General features: G+C 48.4%; 1 protein-coding gene across 6 annotated transcripts in view; it reads right to left on the reverse strand.

The window, feature by feature from the left end:
- Positions 1-20951, reverse strand: part of Slc39a11 (solute carrier family 39 member 11) — a 379750-nt gene that overhangs the window by 260444 nt on the left and 98355 nt on the right. For all 6 annotated transcript variants that reach the window (XM_055592214.1, XM_055592210.1, XM_055592212.1 and 3 more), the window contains one exon: positions 9020-9178. In XM_055592214.1, coding sequence (XP_055448189.1) covers positions 9020-9175 — 156 coding nt within the window. In that variant the 5' untranslated portion in view covers positions 9176-9178. The remainder of the gene's footprint in view (positions 1-9019; positions 9179-20951) is intronic.

Consider the following 20951-nt stretch of genomic DNA (forward strand, 5'->3'; position numbering starts at 1 on the left):
GGTGTGTGTGTGTGTAGGTGTGGTATGAGTGTATGGTGTGATGTATGAGTGTGTGGAGGTGTGGTGTGTGTGGCGTATGTGCATGCTGACCATTCACAGGGGCAGGGCATCCAGCCCTGCACATGCGCAGAGGCTAGAGGACTACATCAGGCATTGCGCTCTGTCACTTTCTGCCTTACTCCCTCTGGCAGGGTTTCTGACTGTACCTGGAGCCAGGCTGGCAGCCAACAAGCCACAGGAATCCTCCTGCCTCCATTACCCACAGCACCAAGATCAGATGTGTGTGCCAGCCACATCTGTGGTTTTACATGGGTGTGGGGATTCAAAGTCAGACCCTCCTGCTTGTGTGACAGAGGCTCTTTCCCCAGCCTCCTCCACAGCCCCAGGGGGTACCTTCTTAAATCCTGTAGAGAAAATATGTGGGATACTACTTACTTAACCCAGAAGATGACAGGACAGGAGCTCCAGAAGAGCAACAGAACCCCAAAGAGTATGGATGGAAGATGACAGTAAGATGGTAGACAGGAATCTGGGTGCTTCCATCACTACATGAAGTATAAATTAAATGTCCCCGTTAAGAAGCTGAGGTGAGAGGAGACACATAGTGAGCCCAGGGCTGGGGGCAAACGCTCAGGAAACCGCTGACGCCTTGAGCTTCTGGCTCGAAACCACATAAACAAGCCAGGTGTGGTAATGCAGACCAGTAATCACAGCCCTGGGGAGCCCAGACAGCAGGATCTCCGGGGTTCACTGGCAGCCAGCCTTGCTAAACTGGCTAACTTCAGGTTCAGTGAGAGATGCTCAAAAAAAAAAAAAAAAAAAAAAGTGGAACGTGATTGTGGCAGATACCCAAGGGGTTGACTACTTCTGGCCTCTACACACCCATGCACACACACGTGTACATATGCAAACACGGACGTACACACACACACCATGAAAAAGATAAGACCTAATTTTGTTGTTTACTAAATATAAAGACACAGAAGGACGATGGACCGGCTGTTACTATTAAAACAAAATGAAGGTTAATACAAAGAGTAGCACCAACTTCATTCCACTGAAAGGCTACAGTTTTCTTCCTCCTACCCAGAGAAAGCCGCCCATTGGCCAGAGAGCTTTCTATTCAGAGTTCTCCTTGGGAAACTTCACAAAGTGATCTTCCATCCAAAAGATGGAAGAAGGGAGTTCCTCAAATTCTTTACAGCAGGTGTTAATAAAAACATTTCCACGTCATATCTACCCACCAAAAAGACTTGCTGTGTTGAAGCAGTGCCCAATGTCCCTGAGGCCTCCAGGGGCCGATTAGGTTAGATGAAGTCAGGTGGGCGGGATTCTAATGACAGAACTAGTGTATTAACAAGGAAAGACCCAAAGGAGGCTCAACATCTCTTGCTACCTGCAAACTGGAAAGCTATGGGCCTTACCTGTAATCTAATCAGCCAGCTCCTTGATACACTTCGTTATTCAAGCACGCCCAGCTGGTGTTTTGTTACGGTGGTGAAAACTGAAGGACAGCTGGGACACACTTAGGTGGCATCTGCCATGCCGCTCCTCAGGGCAGCATTGTGAAAGGATGAGTAGCGTTCTCAGAGAACTTGGCATGGTTGTGTTCTGCTCCAGGTGACAGTGGAAAGCCACACTGTCCCGGGCGCTTGGGACAGCACACCGCTCTCAAGTCTGCCTCAGTCCCGGCAGCCAAAACTACTGCTGCACATAGCATGCCTGCAGCTGACGCTGGCCAAGTCCAGGCTGCTCCTTGGGACTCCTAGATCCCAGGACGGAACAGCAGCTTCTACCAGAGGCTGCTTCTGTCAGCCCGTCCCTAGACACTCTTCTGCACTGAGTAACCACCGCCATCCTGTTCCCCACTAGGTCCTGAGATCATGAGTCTGACAGGATGGGAGCCACCCTGAAGATACACGTTCATGAGTGTGCATGTGAAAGAAAGTGTGTGTGTGTGTGTGTGTGTGTGTGTGTGTGTGTGTGTGCATTCGCAATCTGAACTACTAAGCTGGAATGTGCAGTTGGAATGTGTGCATGTGTATAGAAATGCACGCACATGTACCGCTGTCTATGACCACTCTGGAAACACATGCCTGATCTCCACTTGGCTGAAGCTCAGCAGAGAGCAAGCTGCTGGTTAAAATGTTGTGGCCAAGGGATCCGGAGTGGATGACGATGACCACCAGGTGAGTGCTTGGTCCTTGGTGACAGGTCTTCAGCTATGAAGGATGCTTATCTCAGCCACAGGTTGCTGGGCTTGCTGGCTCGCAGTTTCTCCAATGGCATTCCAGCTGCTCTTTTTAATTACAGACTTACAGAGAAAACTAGAATCCTCTCTACCACGTCAGCCTTTGGGCGGCCTCAGCTTCAGCGCTGTTATTGGCACAGGTTTGGATATGCACAATGGCCTTTCAAGTGAGCAAGTCCAGCTTTTTGGTTAAAGCTGGCCTGGTCCAGGGGATATGATGAGCATTGTCCAATCATAATGGGTGAAAGCATTCGAGAAGGCTTCTAGCAAAGAAGGAAGTTGCTGCAGGAAGGGGGTGGGGTGGGATCGTCCAGAGGGCAGCTAATTTAACTGTCTCAGGTCCTCCTCTCTCCTCACAGAGGGTCACAAACATACCAAAAGAGACATGTGTGCCCAGCCCTCCTCCCCCACCTCTCAACTGGAAGAAACAAGAAACCACTGACCCATACAGCTGTGCCAACTACTGACATTGTTTAATGATTTTATGATTTGCATATTTAATTCACACTCCCCTACCCCCATGCACATCAGGGTGGAGGCAGCTCTCCTATCTCTCACCTGTGTGTTTGGAAAAGGGAATTTCCAAAGGACACTGGCTGTGGCCAGAGTCAAGGTGTGTATTCGAGACACAGTGTTCAGAACAAATCCTCCGACCAACTCTAAGGCATCCCCAAGGGCACACAAGGGAGAGAATGCCTTAGCCCCATGCCTTTCACTAGACTCCGTCCTTCCTTACAAACTAGTCAAACTTCATCTCTGTCCCAAAATGGTCACTGTCAATTTCTTTCCTAACACCAGCTTTTCCTCTCTTCACCTCCAACTCCCTGGGACCCTGACTGCTTGGCCCAATCAATCTCAGATCCTGTGAGCAGCGAGATACAGAGAGGGAGGTTCTATGAAGCACCTGCCACCCAGTTAGAGTGCTGTAGACTCTGGAGTCCTGGCTCCCATGAAGAATAAGTAGGTATGCCCTTAGCTGAAAGTGCTTCGAACATTCCCCACAAGTCACCTCTGCCACCGCAACTGCCCACAAGTTCTAGATAGCTCTACAGCGAGCGGACCCTGAAACCTTGCCTGACTTAAGACACAGCAAGAGATGATAGTCACAACTTTGTGGCCTAACATAAAAAGATGAAAGAGTGAGCACAGTTTCTAGAAGGTTCCAAGCATTCGTGTTCACATTTAAGCATCCCTACCAAAACGTTCTATGATGACAAGAACTAATCCGTGCTTAAGGAGTGTCCCTCAGAAAGCTCGTGTGTGTGTGTGTGTGTGTGTGTGTGTGTGTGTGTGTGTATGCGCACACGAGCATGCACATGCATTCACATGTCCCACCCTGGATCCCTTTGGGGACAACCATCACTGTCAGGTTTACTTTTAAACCCTGGTTGAAAGCTAAAGAGTGGATAGTCTTGAAACCTCCTGGTCCCCTGCCTGCAAAGCTTCAGCTGGTTTTTGTGCCATCTCAGTGAGCCAGGACCCCAGCTAAAGAGACATATATACCTATGCACATAGAGCCACAGAGCCATCTACACCACCTGTCCCAGAAGACACAGCACAGAGACAGGAAGAAAGATTTCATGGCGTGTGCTCCCACCATCCACACAGGCGCTCACACAGGTCCACAGAATAGTTAAATTGCTTGGCTTTTTGCTTACGTGCTGTTGCTGTTTGGATTACCGAGGCATGAACCCAGGACCCCATGCCTTCTAGGCAGAGGCTAGGGCGTGAGAGGCTCAGCAGTGTGAGACACACTGCAGCCTGAGCCACCATTTTCCTAAGAGACAGTGAGGGCGCTCGCTAGGTTAGGAAGTTGTCTCAAGCCAACAGGCCCCAAGCTGTACGTGACTAAACTTCTAGGAGCCACAGGAGGCTTTGGGTATCCCCAACAGCTGGCAAGGCTGCATCCACCACGGCTGCGCCATTTGTACCTGAGAAAAGATACTAGGCATGCCAGCTCCCAAAGCCTCACCTAGGGAAAGGCCTGGGGTTTCAGGATGCCAGGAGTCTCTCGGTCAGTGGAGCTCTGTGAACAGGAAGCCTCTCCTAATGTCCCATAGCCAGGACACTCCGCACGGTGATTCTCCACAGAAGTGGACTGTTAATCAGTGTCGCAGATTCCTGAGCACGGCCTGCCCCTCAGGGAACCCACACACAGCCACCAGCAGGCGCTCAGGGAAGGGACGTCCAGAGTGGGCACTGGTAGGAACGTACTGTGCCTGCATGGCGGCCTATGACAGCATCCACAGGACGGCTTCCTCCACCCCAGCCATCTCTACAGCTTAACCCTACAAGTGTTGAGAAACTGCCAGGCGCTGGGAGGTGGAGCCATCTTGTTGTGCTCGGATCCCTGGAGGATCCTGGCTGGCCAACCTGGCTGAAGTAGTGAGCCCGGGTTCCAGTTAGAGATCCTGTCTCAAAAAAACAAAGTGGGCAGCGCTGAGATCCAACAGCCAAAGCTGACCTCAGGCATCCACACACTCACAACATAAGTGCATGTGCACGCGCGCGCGCGCACACACACACACACATACAATACATTTACTTATCTGATAAAGAAATACACAGAAGCTTCAAAGATGCTATCTTGGGTTGAACCCAAGCCCCTCCAAACTTGTATGCTGAAATCCTAACCTTAACATTTCACAATGTGACAATCAATGGGGGCTTTTAAAGAAATAGCTGCCAGAGGGGTCTTACACCAAACTGAGTGGCGTTCTTGCAAGAGAAAATCTGGACACCTGGAGACACCAGAAAGGATCACCTGAACAGAGGGGACCACATCAGGATGCCAGAGAGAACGTGGCAATCCGGCAGCCAAAGACAGAGACCTCTGAACTAACCAGCCCTGAGGACACTGGACATTTAGACTTCTAGCCTCCAAGAAAGGAGAAAATAAATACTCGTTTCAGTCTCCTGGCCCGAAGAAGTTTGCTGTAGCAGCAGGAACACATTAATTAATACAGATATGCAAACAGAAAGCCAAGAGGTTTACTTGAGAATCCATAGCCTTCCTGACCTGGGACTGTAGGCGTCCTCCCCCACACAGCAGGCATTTCTAGCGGCACAACCATCGCCCTATCTGAAAGGTCCAGCCATTGCTGCAGAAGTTCCAACCAGCCTAGCTAACCTCCAACAACACTCCAGCCCAAGGTGAACCTCACAAAGAACGAGGCCAGACTCCAAGCCTCAAACCTCAGGAAAGCATGAGAGTGAGGTGGGAAGTCCAGTGGAGAGGTCCAAGCCTCGCTTCTGCTGTGCCTCCAATCGGGCTCCCCACAGTACCAGCTTTATCCTACAGACTTGTGAGTACAACGGCCTGGGCTCTCTTTTCCCTCTCATTCTTTGTAAACGAGAATGAAGAGTGTTAGCGGTGGAGGAGAGATGCATACAAACACCCCTCAGGTGGTCAAAGCTTGCCTCCTGCAACAACGTGTCACTTCAGACAGTAACCACGCGTGGTCCCTGGAAGCAGCTTCTGCCCACCCAAACGGATGCTGGCACGAGTGTGTCTGTCCCACTCATCTGGGTTTTCATAAAACCATCTTTCCTGGCCAATGAGAACCTGGTGTGACTGGGGAATCAGTTAAATCCAGGAGGAAGCTGGTCTCCCCCACTCCCACCCAGAGACTGCTCAGGAGGGACATAAGTTTTCACACACAGGAGAGAGCCACAAGCACCTGAGCTTCTTCTTCCTGCTGCGGCCTCTCACGCAGTCTAAGATGCAGTCTAAGATGTCACACACCAAAAGAGAGACAGGAGGGAGGGGGAGATTCTCTAGGTAAGTGTGCCAAGACGGAAGCCAAGCTGAAAAAACGCAAGCAGCCCCAACACAGGCCGTGTTACTGTTTTGTTTTTTTTTTTTTTTTTTTTTTTTTCACAAAACGGAAAACAAGATTCCATTCCTTGGCTTACACATGCAAACATGGGAAAGCACAGAGTAAAACGGCCAGTATCGAGGGCTTTTGAGCCTCCTCCATCCCCCTGCTCCTCCAGGGCCATCTCCTGCCCACCCTGACTCTGTGGTAAGGGTCAATGAATTAAAAACAAAGAGGCCTCAAGCTGAATGTACCCCACAAAACTCCCCCACAGCCTCAAACGTGGCTGTCTCACAAATTCCTGGAGCAGTAAGCTCTCAGGAAATCAAGCCTTGCTGCCCTGGGAAGGCCCATTCCCTGCCTGTGCTCAATCAATACTGGATAACCACAGGGACTCCATATCAAAACCCATTAATTCACACTCCACATGGCACCTGCGGAAGGGCGAAGCTGCAGCCCTTTTCAGGTCTGGGAAGCAAATTAACAGTGACACAAGCGGGAAACCTTTAGCCAGCCTCATAGTGCAGGGCAGCAGGCTACTTCTGAGCAGGACTCAGTGGGCATTTGTATTCAGGAGCTGGGGCAATTAGGAACAAAGCCTGCCTATTTATGAGATCTTCGGAGACGTGTTCCCTTTCTCACATTAACAGTGGCAATTAATTTCTTCTCCAATGCCCCAGAACAGATGTTTGCTGAATCTTCTGCCAACAAGTGAGGTCTGGGCACTGATGGTTAGGGTGCCTTCCCCAACCCCGGCCCACTACATTTAGCCTCCACTCCACACCATTTCTGATTTTCTACATTATGTATCCAGAGCTTGCCCCTGGGAGCATCTCCATATCTAAAGCATAAATTAAAACAAATATGAACCAAAGATTAACAACAACAACAACAACAAAGCACATAGCATGGTATAAGCTGGGCCAGTGACTATTTACTTTGCCCAGAGAACTCCCCTCTGCTCGGGCAGCTGGTCAAATAGCACAGCTGGCACCATACCTGATGCCTCCACCATTCCCATTCCTCCCCAGGTCCCAGTAACAAGGACCAATCACGACAGGAAGGGCCCTTAATGAGAGACTGGCTTAGGAGCCTGGGTGACGCCTGTGAACAAGCGGAAGGGGAGGCAACTGAGGCCTGTACAGAGTCACTGAGCCACAGCAATCCACTGCGTCTACGACCTTCCTGCACAGATGAGTCGGAAATCTTCCAATAAGAAGTTTACCCATAGCTAGATGGGTTTAAGAGCAGAATCCACAGCTCCCGTGACGGCTGCACCAGCCACCAGCACAGGTACGTCTGACAGCAGGGAAAGCAAACATCCAGGGGGCAGAAACAGACACTGCCATCCAAGCTTCCGGCGGAAAGAGAAACAGCTGACAGACGGTGTTTCCTTAGGATACTGTCACAGTCGTCCACGCATCCGCCGCATCCAACGGGCGGGTCTAGGGAACCTGCTGCAGTGTGGGCCCTGCAAGTGCCACAGGGCCCGGCAGCCTGGGTCTTGGGAGATCATTCTTCCCCTTCTCTAGTTGGTTATTTACGGTGAGGTGGGGAAGGATCAGGCATACTGCACAGGCCTGAATTCCCAACATTTGGGAGGTGGAGGGGGTAAGGTTCTGAGTTCAGGGTTAGGCTGGATTACATAAAGAGACTCTGAGAAGAAGAAGAAGAGGAAGAGGAGGAAGAGGAGGAAGAGGAGGAAGAGGAGGAAGAGGAGGAAGAGGAGGAAGAGGAAGAAGAGGAAGAAGAGGAAGAAGAGGAAGAAGAGGAAAAAGAGGAAAAAGAGGAAGAAGAAAAGAAAAAAGAAAAGAAAAGAAAAGAGAAGAGAAGAAAAGAGAAGGAAGGAAGGAAAGAAAAGAGAGAGAAGGAGGGAAAGGGAGTTAAAAAGAGGAGGGAAGATAAAAGTAGACAGGAAAAGAGGGAGGAACAAAAAGAAAGAGAGGGGAAAGGAGGGAGGGAAACAAGAAGAGCAGAGAGGGTTTGGAGCAAAAGTATGCACACAGGAGAGGCTTCGCCCGTGCCCAGGAGCACACAGTCCCTGGCTCCATGATCTAATAGAAGAAACAATCCCACTTTCTTCCCATGCCTCTCCCTCTTCTGGGTCATCAGTGAATCCAGACACCACCTTGGAGGTTCCCCTGTCCACCTCTGAGACCCACTGGGTATGTATGTGGTAAAGGGACATGACACACATCCCACACCATGACTGGCATGAATCCTTCTCTCCCCTGCCAATAGCATGCACCGTGGTAACAAGAGCTTGGCCCACACACCCTGGCCTTGGCTCTCTGTTTGGCCAAGCAGTTGACACCAGAAAGTGGTGTGGCTCCCACACAGAAGCCCAAACCATCCGCCTGGTTTCCACACAGAAGCTCAGTCGCTCTAGTTCTCTCCAGCATTGATGCTTTTACTGCTGTTATCTTACAGTCCCCAAATGGTAGGGAGGAATCCTGGAGCTGAGAGGCACCTGACCCATGAACGTCAGAAGTGAACTCCAACCTCCCAGAGTCCCCCTCCTCCTGCCTCTTCCTGTATAGATGTGACAAACTAGGTCTTTTCCCTATCCTTAGGTGTGCTGTCGTCTCCCTGATGACTCAGTCAGCTCTCAAGCTCTCCCAGAACCACGATCATAAGCTCCCTCCCGCCCGCCGCCAGTTCCGGTTGCTCATGTATACGTACACGCAACACTCCACATTGGCTACAACTCTACATCTGACATTCAGGATCTGAACTTAGCAGGATGTGAACAGTGAGGGGTTAGTCATGTTAATAGGCGGGCACTTTCTTTATGGAAGGAGTCACCATTCACTCCCACTAATGCCCTGTCTGTTTAGACTCCATCAACTACCTGAGGCACGAATGGATCCATCAAGGCAAGTAGAAAGGAACCTACTTCCTAGAGCCGGATGGCTCCTGACTCAACAGCCCAGAGGAGGATGATACTCACCAGGTGAGGCATCAGGAGGTCAGCCAGGTAAACAAAAGTAGCTCCCAGGGTGAAACCAACAGCCACTGGGAAGAAGGCAAAGGCACCGAAGCCCCCTGAGGACGTGGCCATCTCAACCGCTGGTGCTAGCAGAGACCAATAGGAAGCTGCTAACATGACCTGCAGAAAAACACAGGGAGCAGTCATTAACCAACCCATAAGGCTTTCTGACAGGGAGGCCCACTGTCCTCTGTGTCCTAAAATAAGCCACACAGTTTCACATTTCTTAGGCCTTTAATCTCAGGTGGTGGACACTCTCAACCAAAAGACTACCCCCGAAACTAGCAAAAGCACCTCCCATAATTCCTGTTTTATGAACCTAACTTGACAAAGACAAAGCCATTGGCAAGTGGTCCATGCTTTTGTAAATAACCCCTCACTCATGCTCCCGTAAGCATGAAACACATTGGATCAACAAAAGCAAAGGTATGAAAATAGAGGGGGCTAGCTAAGAAGAAGAAAGGGATCAGCAGGAATGGAAAGAGTGATGAGAAGCTAGGGGGAGCTAATGTGATCAAAATACATTACATGTATGTATGAGAATATCATCATGAGACCCACTGACCTAGTTTGCTGCTACTATGCTATGTACCCTCTGACACAGGAGCTTTGTTTTTTTGTTTTTTACAAACAGGTTTTCTCTGTGTAGCCTTGGCTGTCCTGGACTTGCTTTGTAGATGAGGCTGGCCTCGAACTCTGAGATTTACCTGCCTCTGCCTGGGATTACAGGCATGTGCCACCACACCCAGCTAACAGAGGATTCTTATCCAAACGTGGTTTTTGTAGTCCATGGGTCAGGTGACAGTGCCAAAAGTCACTGTCACACTGAGGGTAGGGCAGGAGACCATATCTAGTGATAAATACCCCCCCCCAACACACACCACAGCCCCTGACAACCAAGAGACATCTGCCCAGATGAGTCCTAAGGCTGCTGAGAAATGACCTTCCAATTTCAAGCTCCCAAGACAAACTGCTCCCCTGCCTGATTATTACAGAGATCCTCCTCATGCTGAACTGACATCTGTCTCCCCTCCATGTTTGTCTTCTTACTCTTTTTCCACTCTCTGGCACATCAAAAATGGTGGGCCTTCCCCCTCGAGCCATGTGACAGCATTTGAAATATCTGAAGGTGTCAGTATGTCAGTGTCAGATTGGTCTCTTCAGTGTACTTGTCTCTAAAAATGAAGAAGGGAGCAAATAACTATTGATCCACAGCCATTTCTAGGCACCGAGGTATATATTTGATATCTTGTCTTGTCATCACAATCCTGTGAGGCAGGTGTTTTCTATTGTTATTTGTGGAAAAAGAAATTAAATCTCAGACTGGAGATATGAGCTCCGTCAGTAAAGTGTTCCCTACGAAAGCATGAAGACCTAAATCCCATCCTCCAGAATCATGTTTAAAGAGCTGAGTGTGACAGGCCATGCTTGGAAGCCCAGCTCTGGCAGGGTGGAGACAGGTGGATCCCTGGGGGTTGCTGACCAGCCAGCCTAGACAAACTGGCCAGCTCCAGGTTCCAGGAGAAACCCTAAATAGACAAAGAGTAAACTTGCCCCTGTGTAACAACACCAGAGTTGACCTCTGGCCACCACACCAGTGTGCACACCTGTCGATACACTCCCACTGTGATGGCTAATCTTGGCTGTTAATGTAACACACCTGGAAGAGGCAGCCTCAACCAGGGAACTGCCCCCTTCAGAATGGCCTGTAGGCATAGATCTGTGTGGCATTTTCCCGATTGCCCACCGTGGGCAGTGACACCGCTGAGCAGGTAGCTGAGTATGAGGCTTGGAAGAAGCAGCATTTCTCCACTATCTGTTTGATTTTCTGCCTTGAGTTCTGCCCTGATTCCCTCTGGGATGGGCTGTGACATAGGACTTAGTCCTAAGATAAAATAAACTCTATTCTTCCCCAAGTTGCTTTTGGTCTGTTTTATCACACCAACAGGAAAACAAACTAGGACAGTCCTGCGCACAAACACATACACTCTAAAAAGGAGAAGAAATTGAATCTTAAATACTAAGACAATTTGTTCCTTTTCATCCAGGCAATAAGAGGCAGATGCGGGGCACAGACCAAGCAGAACCACAATCAACCCAATGACTAGAAAGGAAAACGCAGCTGGTCTCAGGGGTCAACGAGCTCAATTTGACAAACTGTTCTCCAGATCTGACCAAATTAACTAATCGCCTGTGGCTTTTTAATCTTGCACATGCTGTGACATCTTCATGGCTAGAGTCCACCCACCACCTGTCGTAACAGTCACAGATGACATATAAAATGTTGAATGGATTTCTAAAATTTCCTTAATTATGCCGCATCACCCGTCTCCAAAATAACACACAGAGCAACAACCAGGCATTAGGAGATCGAGAAGAAAGAACAACCCGTTCAGGAAGCTGTGGATTGCCTTCAGCCAGCCATTGCTCACACACAGCCACTTGCCCTGGGACGGATTCTCCTGGCAAAGGTCTTAATGTCACCATGGAACTCCGCCTCTGACTCTAAAGCTCCAGAGAGGATGAAAGTATGTCATCTCAGAGACCAACTCCTTCAACGCCATGAGTCCAGGCTGTCAGAAAAGACCACGGAAGGATCTGGGGACTCTCCATCTAGAATTTGCCTCATTAGACTTCCACAGACCTTGCAAGGGCACCGCCTGCCCAGGGATGGTCATGGACACACTCCTCATTCTCCCCTTGAACGTGAGCCAACCAGTAACACCTCCCCCTCCCCCATACAGTCCCCCCTTCAACAGTTTCAATACCTTAAGAACCAGGGAGAGCCACTCATCAGACCCTCCAAAACATATTTATACCCTGTGAGGAGGTGAAGCGACTAGACCCGCATTACCTGAACTCCCCCAGCCTCTGAGCCTTCTCAACACCTATTCTAACAGCTTCCATCAAAACCTGCACCCGTCTGTGTCTCTGGGCTCCAAGCCTGTTTTCTGCCTGTGACAGCTGATATTGGTTGTCAACTTGACTGGGTCTGGAACCAACTAAAAGACAAGCTCCTTGGCACTGCTATGAGAGACTTCTTTGATCACATTATCTGAAAAGGTAAGACCTTCCACAAGTATGGTTGGCACCTCCCAAGAGGAACCCAGATACAAAGAGATGGGAGGGGAGACACTTCACTCCTTCGCCTGCCTGCCTTCACTCTGCTGGCAAGCTCATCTACCCTGTTGCTGGTGAATTTCACTTCCCCAAGCTTCCAATGTAGACTGAATACCAGCAGCTCTCCAGGAAACCCCTAGGCTTTCAGCACCAGTCTGGGACTACGAAGACATCCAGCACCTAAACTTGACAACCAGGGGAGTCTCGGCCTCTCAGCCATTGTTGGCTTAGCTGGACTATATCTATTACGTAAGACAATCTAATAAAATACATTTTAATATAGGTTTATTCTACCAGTCCCGCCCCCTAGAAACTCTGAAAGACCACTGCAGACTGCATTTGCTACTTTGTGGTTTCTTCCTTCTCCCACCCTTCTCCACTCTTCTTCGACACTTTTAGCCCCCTAACACTTGATAAGAGAGAAAAAAAGGATAGCGAGGAAAGGAAAGAGATCCCTGAATAAATTCAGGAGTCAGAAAGCGGCAACATTATCGTTAGACTACGTCCTGCTGCGCAGGGATCAAGTTCCTTGGGGCAACTTTGCTCATTGCCATCAGGATAGTTAATCTTGTTTCTTTGCACACTACTACTTAACAAACCACGACCAACTGTGACCAACAACCAACAACCCACCTCTCTGGGCCCTAGCAATTATATACCCTCTGAAAAAATTCCCAGAATTCCAAACATCACACAATCTCAGAAACTATCTGCAGCTGGCAAAAATGACGCCTCTGCCAGAAGGCAAATCACAGTCAGCTGCTGAGAAACAGCCCCGTGTCTCCATACTAAGAACTAAAACAAAAACATATTCTTACACTATTTCTGTGTTTTTAAAGAAACCAAAATTCCAAAATTGTCATCACAGACCATCAGAACTAACGCATATCTCTACGTATGAGAAACACACCAAGTTCTCATAGATAATTAATACGGAGCAGAGAGACATGCTCTTGTGAAGGCCAAGCTAAACTCTGGGATGCTTGGAGTGGAAAAACATCCCAGACACATACAGATGGACCACTTCATGGAAATCACTGTTCTTCACCCTTCTAGTCAAATCTAGATCCCTGTGGATTTCCTTCATTTTTAAATTTCCTTGTCAGCTTCCTGATTTACACATAAACTGAGGAGCGGCAAAAGGATAATTTGTACATGGCACTGGGTTCCTGTCTAAAGTGAGTGGGTACCAAAAAAATGTGCTAATGTCAAACCTGTGACTTTCTCATCTTTTGTGGCAGAAGAATTCTACAGATGAGACCACATTAACCACGCTGAGATGAAGAGAATGACCATGGACATCAGAATGGGGCCAATGTTGTGCCAAGGACCCTTACAAGGGTATGAGAAGAGTACAGCTGGAGAGGAAAAATGACATCAAGCCAGAGACTTGACTTTATTTACACACAATACCCAAATGTAAAAACCCACACAGACAGTACATTGGTGGTTGCTATCTGGAAGTAGAAGATGGGACAGTTGCTCATGATGAATGTTCACAGTCTCAATTCATTGACCCCTGAATGGTCACTGTTCTGTTGAGCAAATTTTACCACAACTTGTCAGGATTGAAAAGTCAGGATTGATGTGATCAACCATGAGGTCCTGATCTTGTACTACTGCCCCCAGAGGTGTGCTGAACTCTCTAGCACCTTGTAGCAACTCCACATCTCTCTCTCTGTGGCAATGCTGAGACCTACGTCAGCATCTGCCTCTGTCCCTTGGCTGGCAGTTCATGTTCATGACAACAAAATGCAGAATTTGGACTCAAAAGCTTGGCTCTGGCACTCTCTAGTGCTCCAGCAAACATGAGTCCTCTGTTGCTCAGTTTGGCCAACTGGCAGTGATGCTACCAACCAGGGCCACTGGAAGAATGTAGTAATGAAGCCACCATAGCAACCCAGGAGCTGGCAGGAGGCATTGTTTTAGATCCTCCTACTTCCCAAAGCTCTGCTCAGTAAGCAAGCTCCTCATTCCCCTGACCTGGCACAGCTCCCCTCTGGCCAGGGCCCTTATCCTTCTCACTGGATTTATTCTCCGCATCCAAACTCCCAGACTGTGTATATGATAGGCTCTGGCCTGTGCTTGGGGCATCTCTCTGTGCGGCCACTACCAAGCAGAACGGCCTTGGACAGGGACTTGTTTCATATCTGTTGTCTAAATGAGCCCTCTCTCATCCCTGCTAATGAAGGGGAGCAGCGGGGGAGGAGAATCTAGAATGTATGATCAAGAAGTGATTCAATCCTCACTTCTAAGTCTGTTGCCTGCATTTTAAAGTGAGTCTTTAACCTTCCAAATTAAGTAGCACATAGGCTCGCACTCAGATGCCTTCACTCCTCTGACAAATGTTCGCTAAGTAGTTATTTAAAATCAGGGAGGTTTTCAGGGATGGAAAATCAGCATAGACCTTGCAAAGCTCCGTGGATAATGCACTGAACAGTCTGCTGATAGAGTTGCATACTCCCTTGGTGTTGAGAACACAGTCCAAACACTTCACAGGCAGAGTGAGCAAGACTCAACTAGATGAAGGGGCTTTCCCAAAGGCTCCAGAGCAAACTGATGTCACACATGGCTGACTGCCCCAACCCCCAAGCAAGCTAGTACCAACTTCTAACCTTGCCAAGAAGCAGAGTCTTTTGTGAAATTCTGGAAACATCTTAGTAAAGACCAGGTGTAAGTTGCCACCTGTTCTTGTTAGGCAAAGGATCCTAGGATAATGGCGAGAGAGGGTGTGAAATTAGCATCATCAAATGGAAGATATCAGGTGTTGGCAAGTATAAGTTGACACCTGCCCTCATCAGGCAAAGGATCCTAGGGTAATGGGAGGTGGAGGGCTTGAAATTAGCATCATTGAAATAGAAGATATCAGGTGTTGGCAGGGACAAAGCAAAAACATACTGTTCATGGGGGTAGACACTAGCACAGCTGTCACAGAAAACAATGTGGGCTTTCCTTGAAAACTTAAACTAGAACCTTTGTGTGATACAGCAATGTGGCTGGAGAGAAACCTGAAGGAAATAAAGTGAGGAAGTCAAAGAGCTACCCACACTTGTGTTTCTACCAGAACTACAGACAACTAATGACCAACAGAATGACCCTATTGAGAACCTGCATTTGGAAAAGAATGGGGACCTTATACATTTATATCTCTAATGGCCCCAAGTGCCCTCGAAGTAGACAGCAAACAGGCAACTAAGGAGTTCACAGAGTAATCCCTGCCCGGAAGCATAGCTCAAGCTGGGGATTGCGAAACTAACCATGTATACACTAGACTGCGTACCTTCCTCCAAGGTGACCTACACCACAAGAGGGGGCTCCATGTGACATATAGTCTGGACTCAAGAGGGGGAACAGGTGACATCCACAGCCTGCAGTTTTGGTTACTGTAAAAATTCCAGTGTGTTGTACTGTGAATAAGAAATGTTCCCTTAGGATACTTGCTCCACAGTTGGTGGTGTTGTGTGGTAAGGTTAAGGGACAGAGGCTTAGAGCTGGATGGCTCTACCCCTAAGACAACTGGCTGTTCTTCCAAAGAACTAGGGTTCAAGTCCCAGACCCCAAATGATGGCTCATAGAGTCTGTTACTCCAGTCTCAGGATATCCGGCACCTTCTTCCAGCCTCTTCCAGCACTACACATGCACACACATACACATGCATAGCACATACACATGCATGTTGCATAGACACACATACAGGCAAAACCCCAAGACATAAAATAAAAATAAAGGGGAAAAATTTAAAGATGGAGCATTGCTGTAGGAAGTACACCATGGGGGTAGGGGGCCTTTGTGGTTTTAGAACCCGGTCCCACTTTCTGTTCTTATGTTCTCCTCTCCTCTTCTCCCTCTCTCCCTCTCCCTCCCCTTTCTTCCATCCCTCCCTCCTTCCCTGCTTCCTGTGTGCAGATGAAATGTAAGCACTGTCTCCTCACTGCCAGGCCTTCCCCACCACAGTGAATTGTGTCCCCTCTGGAACTACAGGCCAGAATGAGCCCTTTCTCCTCTAAGTTTCTCTTTGTCAGGGTACTCTATCCCTGAAACAGAAAAGTAGCTAGAGTGCAGTGTTGTAGCTCAAGGCTTCCACAGACTCAGCTCATGGCAGATGCTCACATTAGAATAAACTGAACTAAAGACAAGTGGAAACTGCCTGCACCATTTTAGAAACTCCCCTGAAAATGTAAAATACTTCCACAGTGACAGTTTGTTAGAACTGACAGTAAGCTGCAAGCGTAGGGCGGGACTGAGGGAGGTCACTCCAACCAGGCTCATAAACCAGGCAACTATGTGAAGAGCACCCAGGGTTCATTCTGGGATCAGAGAGCACAGGCCTGGGGCTTCAGTATGTGGTAGCCAGAGGGACAAGGGACTCCATCTTCTGGAATCCTGTGGCCTTTTGTCTAAAGCTCACAGTAGTTCAGTTACTCACCCAAGGACACTCTGCTGAAAATGATCACACCAGGATTTGAAACCAGGCCTGACGCTAAACCCCATAGTCCCTACCCAATAGCTGCACACATCATCTCTTGTGAGCTTGATATTCTTCTGGCTTTTTGTTATTGTTGCTTCCTGCTTCAGCAGATAAAAGAGTTATGAATAACAACTGTGACATTTCAAAGCAGTTAAAGAAGGAGATTATTCATTAAGTAGTATCAGGACAGCTGGCTGGCCTTTGGGGTAAAAAATCAAAACTGAACTGTCACTCATGTCACTCAAGCAAATGAAACAAATATAAAAATGTTTGACAGGCCTAGGGAGATGTCTTGGTAGGTAAGAATGCTTGCTATGCAAGCATGAGAACCCAGGACCTACATAAAAATCCAGGCATGGCTGTGTGTGTGTGTGTGTGTGTGTGTGTGTGTGTGTGTGTGTGTTTGTGTCTCCAGTACTGGAAAGGAGCAGAGACCTTAGGATCTCTGGCATTAGATGGCCCCAGCCTAGCTCTAGCTTTCCTGAGAGCTCCAGTCTCAAGGCAATAAGGTAGAAAGTCATATATCAGGATATCTGGCATCCTCCTCAGGCCTCTGCACAAACACACACACACACACACACACACACACACACACACACACGTTCACAGGTACCTAACATGCATGTTAAAAGGAAGCTCAGAAAACACAGAGTATCCAGAGTCTTTCTTATGTTTCCTTAGAGTAAATTCCTCATTTCCCTCCTGTCATTCCGATAATCTAACAGAGCTTATAATATGATCCTTGCGCTCAGAATATCATGTCTCAAGGAGCCACACTTCCTATTGCTAGTAACCTCCCCCTTGTGTCAGAGATACCAGCGCAGAATAACCACAAGCAGCCAGATGAGCGCCTCGCCTGCCACAAGTGAGCCTTCTCATCTGCATGTGAGCCACCTGGAACAATTTCCACTCTGGAAATAGAAGTGAGTTTGTGCAGAGCTCCCTAAGGGATGCAACACAATACTCCGGCATGATGGATGCCTTTAAGCCTTCCCTTTATCACAGTAGTGGTAGTTTAAACATGAAAAAAAAACTTGGAATGACGGAACCAAAGCTCCATCTTAAAGAGAAAGGCCCACACATGCTTCTATTGGACCACACTGCTCTCCACTGGACCATGGTATCCATTCTCTGCACCTTTAAGACTGTGTCTACAGAAGATGGGAAGAAACAGTTCCAAATAACATCACCTGGCTCTGCACCACCTGTGGAATGGGTGACAAAGGAAAGGAACAAGGACTCTAACCTTGCAGCAGGTCTCAACCTGTGGGTCATGACCCCTTTGGGGGTCAAATGACCCTTTCACAGGGGTTTCTAGCAGATAACCTGCATATCACATATTTACAATATGATTGGTAACAGTATCAAAATATCAGTTTCGAAGTAGTAACAAATTATATGGGGGGGGGGAACCACAACATGAGGAACTATATTAAAGGGTCACATTAATTAGGAAGGTTGAGAACCGCTGCCTTAGAGGGTTTAGAGGATGGCTACATCAGCAAAACAACCTCTAAGGAAGCATAAGGACCCGAGTTTGAGCCTCAAAGCCCACAGAAAAGACCTGGCATGGTGGTGTGCGCTTCTAACCCCAGTTTAGGGTAAGGGGGAACAGATGACCCCTGAGTCTCACTGGCTAGTCTAATGACTTGGCTGCAGGCCCCACTGAGGGGCTCTGCCTCAAAAGAACCAGACTGAATGGGTCCTGAGAACAGCACCTGAGGCTAATCTCTGGCCTCCACACATGCACACACAAGTACGTACACACACTCACACACACACAGCTACAGTATAATTAACTAACAGGCATAAACTTACGATCTATAAAAATCAAGGCAATAATTATTCCCAGGGTACAGCGCCAAGTAATGTCTCTAAGTTCTGTCTCCAACTCAGATATAAACATTTTTCTTCCATTCAACCAACAAATACTTGGGCAGTGATTATGTAACTTACATTACTCAAGATCCCGGAGGGCTGAAAGGAAAGAAGAAAATGCCTGGAGCAGATCCGTGCCCTGCCTTTACCAGGAGCTGACTGTGCTCCCTAATAAGAGAAATTGCAGAAGACATCTGAGATATACGCACAGAGGCACCCAGAATGATACATGGTAAAGTTCACAGTCATCCATGAAAGAAGACACCAGGGTGGAAAAAACAGAAACTCCAGCCAGAGCGTCCCAGATCACAAGGAGAGCCTCTTGAAGGCTAGACGTGTTTTAGTTAAGAACCCAAGGGTGGGTGTTTTCCCCTGGAAAGATCAAGCTTCTTTGGTGGGACTTTGAGGAGACTCTCCTTGATAGAGAAAGAAAGAGCGTGTGCCAGAGCGTGGGTGTGGCAAAGAGGCCTGGCTCAGTCTGCCTGCCTGTGATCCCAGCATTCTAGAGTGCAGGCAGGAGAACAAGGAGCCCAAGGTCATGCCCTAGCACTCAGGGGTTGGAGGCCAGACCAGGCTACATGAAATCTTCTCTCAAAACAGAGTGGAGAATGGGTGTGCTGGCTAATTTTATGTCAACTTGACACAGGCTAGAGCCATCTGAGAGAAGGGAACCAACCCCAATTGATAAATTCCCTCCATAACATTCACTGGGCTGTAGGCAAGCCTGTGAGCATTTTCTTAATTGCTGATGGATAGGGGAGGGCTCAGACCATTGTCGGTAATGCTGTGCCTGGGCTAGTGGTCCTGGTTCTATAAGAAAGCAGGCTGAGCGTGAGGAGCAAGCCAGTAAGCAGCACCCCTCCATGGCCTTTGCATCAGCTCTTGCTTCCAGGTTCCTGCTCTGTTTGAGTTCCTGTCGTGACTCCTTCAACGATGGACTATGATGTTGAAATATAAGTCAAATAAACCCTTTCCTCTGCAGGTGTTTTTGGTCATGGTGTTTCATCATGGCAATAGTGACCCTTACTAGGACACAGGGAGACAAAATACAGTCCAGGCAGCATGGCTCAGTGCTCAGGCAGTAGTTGCTTCCATCTCTGCCTGCACAATAGAATCACTGAAATATTTGAAATGCAGGTGGTTGGTGACGCTCCAAAACCTACTGAAGCAGATCCTTCGGGGCAGGGCGCTAGGCACAGCATTTAGAGGCCCTCTGGTGACACAGGAGGCATGGCTACTGGAGCTGACTGGCTTGATGTCAGGCACCAGGGGCGATCTTGAGTGACAGAAAGGAGGCACCTGGCAACAGGAAGTGGCATCAGAAAGTAGGGTGGAGTCAAAATGGCTGGAAACTGAGGGACCAGGTGCTAGGCTACAGACATGATCCAGACATGAGATGGCCAAGAATGGAGAGAGAGCAAGAAGGAGGGAGAGTATATGGGACCCTCCAGAGTGAAGTACCCCTTCCTCCATGTCCCTCCATCTTGATGGACACAGGAGCTCTGCACTGAGCCAGCATTCCAATCTGGCATGTCAGCAATTGGTCATGACTCAGGTGTGAATCCAATTCATACGGGGGAGGGGGGCTCAATCTGTGTGAGGTGATGTGGTCAACAAAGCCCTCAGAAAGAATCAGCTTCATGCAATTACAAGCTAATGTTTCTCAGCCGTGCCCACCCAGCACCAGAGACAGGCAGAGCTTGCCTTACACACTCCAAGCTACAGAAGAGAATTTACACTTAAAACAATCGCTAACACAGGAAGAACATCCATGGTAAAAATCCAGGAAATCCTCTCCCCGGCATTCACCCAAGACGAATGAAGGCACATACCCACACAATGCCTTACACAAGAATGTTCCAGTAGCCTGATTCATGGAAGCTCTGAACTGGAAATATCCCAAATGGCCATCGACAGTGGAATGGAAAAACACATCATAGTACATTTAGGAGAGAAGATACCCCTTACCAAGAAAAAGGCGCAGAGCCAGGCATCAGGAATGGTGGCAAGGCTGGAACCTGCCTCATCTGATGTGCAGAAGTCAAGAAGAGAGCCAGCAAAAATGATTGAGAAAAACTGACCGGGGGAGGTGGGGTGGATATTTAAAAAAACATTGTATACATGTATAAAATTGTCAAAGAAATTTAAAAATATATTTTTTTTAAAGACTGGAGAGCTGGGGTATGGCTCGGTTGGCAGAGTACATGCCTAGCATGCATGAGCTCCATCAGCAGCCCCAAAGGAAACGGGCGTCACGGTGCCTGTCTGTCACCCCAGCACTCGGGAGGTAGAGGCAAAGGGATCAGAAATTCGGTGTCATCTTCAGCTACACAGCAAGTCAAGACCAGCCTGCGCTCTGTGAGACCATGTGTGCAAGCTGGTTTTATGTCATCTTGACACAGGCTAGAGTTACCTGAAAGGAAAGAA

The sequence above is a fragment of the Psammomys obesus genome, unplaced genomic scaffold (assembly GCF_907164565.1).
Source record: "Psammomys obesus unplaced genomic scaffold, mPsaObe1.curated_primary_1811, whole genome shotgun sequence".
Taxonomy (NCBI): domain Eukaryota; kingdom Metazoa; phylum Chordata; class Mammalia; order Rodentia; family Muridae; genus Psammomys; species Psammomys obesus.